General features: G+C 46.8%; 1 protein-coding gene across 1 annotated transcript in view; it reads left to right on the top strand.

Annotated features, from left to right (window-relative positions):
• The first annotated feature begins 373 nt into the window (after window positions 1-373).
• The window catches only part of LOC311150638 (PH domain leucine-rich repeat-containing protein phosphatase 1-like), a 92,731-nt gene continuing 87,104 nt past the window's right edge, over window positions 374-6,000 (top strand). Inside the window, exon 1 of the mRNA XM_084188129.1 lies at window positions 374-2,091. Coding sequence (XP_084044255.1) covers window positions 459-2,091 — 1,633 coding nt within the window. The 5' untranslated portion in view covers window positions 374-458. The remainder of the gene's footprint in view (window positions 2,092-6,000) is intronic.

The raw sequence follows: 6,000 nt of genomic DNA, 5'->3' as shown, positions 1-6,000 counted from the left end.
TTTTTTTGGGAAATGTAGTTTTTACTTCAGTATTTCAACATGAAAGATTGTAGATGTCCTTAAATTGAAATACATTTCCCACAAGGCAATACAATATTGTTCCCACATCTTGTGTCACCTCATTAATATTTATTGTACAGTATTTGCGTAAGAGGTCGGCCAACGTTTATTTCATATTCTACCATAGTATTGTGGTGTAAGTGAGACACACGGTAACGTCTCCCTCACTTCAAGTCCGACCTGTTTTTAGCGGATTTCCTCTTAAATGTTTTCGGGAACGCAGGGGAGATTCCAACTGGAGCACGAAGGCAAAGAAGTGAATGAATAGTGGGATAAGTACACGACCCAACCCGCGGACATTTATTGTATTGTGTTCATATTGTCGCGCTTTTTTAATGTAGAAGGCTGATGTTAAGCCACGTACGCACGGATATATAGTGTACTTTCCATTTGGCAAAATGGAAAGTGCGCGGACTGTCGTTGACAAAGGCTTGGAAGATGGAAGTGCAACTAAGTTTAAGAAGCCTAGCGGACTGTCTGTCGCCCAGGGGACGCCAGTGGATGATGGCGGTGGACATTTGACGGCCTCTCGTATAGATATTAGAAATGGGAACAACCCCTCTCAGGCTGCAGTGGGTTCTAGTGCTTCGAATAAAAGTAACGGAAGCACATCTACGAATGGCCGTAGTTTATCCAGTAACTCCAACTCGCTCCTGTTGAGACGGAGGAGGCTGAAGAGGAACCTCTCCGCTGCAGCTGCAACCACTGCCACATCGATTGTCACTGCCGCCTGCGGCGCCAAGATGAAATCGACCCTCTCTTCTGCGTCTCTGCATACTCGGAGTCTGGATAGGAAGACGTTGCTGAGGCATCGGCAGAACATGCAACTGCAGCCTTCAGATAGAGAGTGGGTGCGAGTGGATCTTCACAGGGGTTCCATACATGTCCACGACAAACTCACCTCGCCTTCATATCCTAGGCCGGTGCTGTGCACGATTGATACCACCGCTGGCGAGATGGCGCTCCGTTTGAGCAAACTCAGTAAGTCGAGCTCTGTATTGCGTATATTTTGTAATGACAACCTAAAGACTGATCAAAACAGAAACTGTAACGTGAAGTATCCATATAATGACAGCCAGTGCAAACTAATTGAAGACGGTAACGTTAATATGAAGTGCAAAGATTCGGGATCCCCAGAATTCAGGGGCGGCCTATCGGACAAGCCAAGTGACGGGTTGAGGCTACTGCTTATGGAGAACGCCGATGAGCGGCAAAAGCAACAGGATGCAAAACTTTTTAGTCCGGACTCAGAGTCGAAAGATAATATAACTCACTCGTTGTCGGATCTAAATTCGAATTCTAACCTGGATACTCCTAACGAGGATGACCCAGAACAGAGACTGAACGGAGTGGACAGCTACGGGCTCAATTCTGGTTCGGACGTGGAGAGCAGCAGCGCATTCGATGACCTCAGCATTTCGGGGGCTCGGCTCAGTGAGCACCGGGACTCCCTCAGCGACGACATGATCCTGGGCACAGACGCATCCATCCTGAGCCCTAGTTTTGACAGCGCCACGGAGGGCCACGACACCTATGGCAGCTCCTCAGACGAACTGGAGCTCGACTGTCCTACCACAAGCATTGACCCTATTCTCCCCAATGGCAACACAGTCTCTGCCAACTACAAGTTTAGCAACGGTGGGCATTTAAACGACGTGACACAGGATACTGGGGCAGGTAACATACTCGAACCTCTCAGTCTAAGCAGGCTGCCACCCAGTAGTAGCGGTAGCTCATTGTCCCGGGCCTGTTCGACAGGTAATAGGCCCGACATCCAAGACCCTGATAATAGCCAGGGTGCTTTGAAAACAGGGTCGGCGGCGGCTCATGAGGATAGAGACGCAGCAGGTGACACCAGTCCTACACTTTACGTTCAGCTCCACGGTGAAGCTGTCAGGAGGCTCGGGCAAGATGAGAGGCCTCTCCAGATCCAGAATGACTTTCTCTTTAAACTGGGATTTAAGGACCCGTGGCGCGTGCAGGAGGAAGGGATGAACACCGAGATTGGCTCCATGTTACGGTTTTACGCAGGTAAAAAGCCACTTGTTACAGTACTGTTGAGGTGTGCAATATGTTTGAATGTTATTACAACATACCTGATGTTGACATAATGTCAGAGAGATGAATGGGCCCAGGCTACTCTTGAAGTTGGTAAGAATGGTAAAGCCATTTATCTTGTTTATCACTGTGCGCAATTTTCTTTCTCATGCATATGTTAGTTTTGCGCCATTTGGTGGTTGAATGGAAATGCATTTAAGAGGTTAACTGTTGCGCCTACACTTTTGTATTGGTGTAGACCTCCCTACATGTCATTCCTAAGCCTACCATCTCTATTTGTATTGGGGGAATGGTATTAGCCTACATGGTGTATATGCTATACCATTGCAATAACAGAGTAAAACATGACAACCCTTGCCTTAGGGATAGATCATTAACCAAACACTTCCCATGATCATTAACCACACACTTCCATGCCTCCATCTTGACACTCCCCCACCATTGTAAAAAAATATTTTGGAAGCTATAGAAATGCATTTATTCATGTCTACATTTGTTTTTGCCACATTTATTCCATTACAGACATGATAATGCATACTTTAAAATTATATTATGTGAGCTAAACATAAAAATGTAAAATTCAAAAATATATAAAAATGTCCTTAAAATATTTTTTTATTTTTTATTTTATTTAAGTAGGCAAGTCAGTTAAGAACAAATTCTTATTTACAATGATGGCCCACACCGGCCAAACCCGGATGACGCTGGGTTTTTTGAAAGTAATAATATTACTGTCCCCACTACAACAACAAAAAAACTTAAATACATGTAATTTTGTCCTTGAAACATTTAATTGAAATACTGTAGAATTCCATTCATTCCTTTGGAGGACGGCTCCTTCTGGGGAGTGCCAATATGGCCGACCATTGGCATCAAAGCCTCACATTGGCCATTACATATCATCAATCCAGGGTTTATATACACCATTGGTAGAAACAGTTGAATGTCCTCTGTAATAATGCCATGCAGGTGGAATAACAGGCCCACTCCTTCCTGTTGTCATTAGCTGTGAACTTTGACAGGCAAGGTGAGTGAGTGTAACACTCCATACTCCGTGCAGGAGGGTAAAGGTGGGCAGATATAAGGCTCCTGGGCACAAGTATTGACAATAACTGCCTATCCAATATCACCATAGTGTGTATAGCTCACACACATTTTGAACACCCGTCCCCTATGGTGTCCAGGCTTGCAGACCAGGCCACACTGTGTGTGTATGCTGGCATAAGGTTGTTTGAGAGTTACGGGGAACTATGCTTTGGGCAAAGTTGCCCTGCTGAAGGCAGTAGGATTTTTAGTGTGGTTGTTTTTTTCCCTCCTCTCCTTCCGTCTTTGTTGAACCGTGGCAGCACGCTCTGCTCCCATGGACACACATGACATGGCCACAAAGCCAGCGCTGAACTTATGGTGCTCAGACATGGGTCCTGTTCCGGCTTTTGGCCCATTATCATTGCAATGAAAGGCCTGAATGCCTGTGTGGGTGGATGGATGGAGGGAGGGAGAGAGCGAGGGATAGGGGGATGGATGGGTAGAGAGAGGGATGTAAGGTGGGTGGGGGAGCATGAAACCCCAGCTCTGAGGAAGAATTCAGTGAATTGTGGTCATTTAGATGCTGCACAGGCCCTGTCCTCCAGGCACCCTGTCTTCTGGACTGTCACACTAACTGCCTGCCAAGCTGGGTTTGCGTACCCCAGTCTCAGCCTCAGTCCCAAGTTCAGTCCCAGTCCCAGCCCTAGCCCCCAGCCCCAGTCACAGCCTCAGCTCCACCAGAGACCAGGAAGCTCTTTTCATTCACTCTCCCACCGCTGATACCCCACCACCACCGCTTCTGCTTTAGCTGGGGGGAGAGAGAAGTTTCTACAATGTTTTCCAGGGTCATGAAGGTCTTAGTAATGTGAAGGTGAGCTTTTTCATGTAGGAGCCTGGTACTGCAAGTGAGCAGAGGCCAAAACACACACTCTTTGTCTCCCCAAATGTCTGTCCTGTCCTGCCTTGACTGAGAGAGCCTATTGTTGCAGAGGTCGTTGTCGATGTAAGACTGAAAATGGCCACGTGGTTGTCGCTGTCCCATTCACTTTCACGGTCACATGCTAGGCCCATAATTATTTTGTGTCTGTGTTTCAAAGGCCCACAGTGGCTTGAGTGGATATGAGTTAATTTAGATGGTTTTATATGATAGGCTGAATGAGCATGAGCGTGTGGTTTGTGACACAAAGAGAGAGAGAGAGTGTGTGTGATATTTGTGGTTAACAGGGTTAACAATAGGCCTGCAGCCTACCAGTGTGGCATACATATGCAGTCAGCTGAGTCAAGCCAGACAGCCAATCAGTCAACCAACCAGCAGTGACAGCCATTACAGTACGGTAGCTTTGATGATCCTCCACCTCCAGGGGCCAGCCAGCCAACACCTCCATCCCTGTCCTCTCCCTGTCTCCTTTCCCTGTCCCACATGAGCCAGCTTAACTCTGGTCACCTGAGCCCTCCCCGGGCCTCATCAGGCCCTGTGCGACCCTCTTCTCACCCCCCTGGTTCACTTCCCAACACCCAGGTCCCTGTCTGTCTACAGTTCAACAGCCTGACTCTGGTTTAAAAGGCCAGCAAAGCAGCAGCCGCAGCAGAAGCAGCATTCAACAAGGAAGTTAAAACCCAACAGCCCATATGCCCTTGTGTGAGGCACTCCCACTTCCACCACGCCCCCTCTCTCCCCCTCCCCTCTCGCCCCCTCTCTCATACGGTGGAGGCATGTGAGGAATGTACGCTGGCTCCTCTAGAATGTCAGGCACGTCTGCTGGGGAGGAAGTGAAAGGGGAGGGGGAGAGGTTACAGGGTTGGAGTGGGATACTACCTCACCATACTGCTACTGCCACATGTTCGACTGACTGACTGAGTGACAGTTCCTCTCAGATAGTGAAGATAAGAGGAGGGAGCGGCCTCGGCTGCCTGGCTGCAGGCACAGCTGCCTTTACTGTAGGTCGCTATGGCACAGAGGGCCTCGGTGCGTGTGTGTGAGGCCTCTGTAACAGGAAGTCCAGTAGACTCCACTATCTAATCTCTGTAGTTATGCATTAATGGCTCTTTACGCCTGTAGCACAGACAGTCTCATGTTTTTACATGCAACAACACCTGTTGTGAAATAAGTCTGTTGGAGGAATAGGCCTGAAAGGCCAGCAAATACAGTGAGATTGCTGAGGAGAATAAAATTGGGTCTGCACTGCGAAGATACTACACTGAACAAAAATATAAAATGCAACAAGAAACAATTTCAAAGATTTTACTGAGTTACTGTTCATATTAGGAAATTAGTCAATTGAAATAAATACATTAGGCCCTAATCTAGGGCTGAGCGGTATACCCTATTTTACGATATACCCGTATTGAAGGACAGACTGGTTTGGGTTTTTACTTTACCTTCAATAATGGTCTTTGAATGTTTGGTTTGTAAAATTTGATACGCCGTACATTTAAAAAGTTTATTCGCTACTTGAGTCATCTCTCTGCTCTCTCTCCATGCCGCTTTCCACACAGACCTAGCACCGCGCCATGTCACTCAAGGAGCGCATTTGTTGTTCCTCGATCACGAGACACTTGTGTTCAGTCTGCATGGTCAATACAGCACATGCAACAATGTTGATGACAACGATGCTGTTTTCACTTTGCTTCTTAATATAAATCCACTAGCGTTCTACAATTACACTATTAGTTCGTGTTTCTTACATCTGCAAACAACTAGTTTGTAATTTCTTAGCAAGTTGAACCTAAATCTTGTTAGCCGCTAATGCTAATCGCTAGTTGGCTAGCTAGCTAATAAATGTACTGAGTCAGAGCAAACGTTATTGGCTATACAGCCTGATAATACCAGTGATGGTGTAGACCTAAATCAGAATG

This window comes from Coregonus lavaretus, assembly GCF_964263955.1.
Source record: "Coregonus lavaretus genome assembly, chromosome: 23".
Taxonomy (NCBI): domain Eukaryota; kingdom Metazoa; phylum Chordata; class Actinopteri; order Salmoniformes; family Salmonidae; genus Coregonus; species Coregonus lavaretus.
The sequence above is the reverse complement of the archived record's forward strand: the minus strand, read 5'-3'. Positions and strand labels throughout refer to the sequence as shown.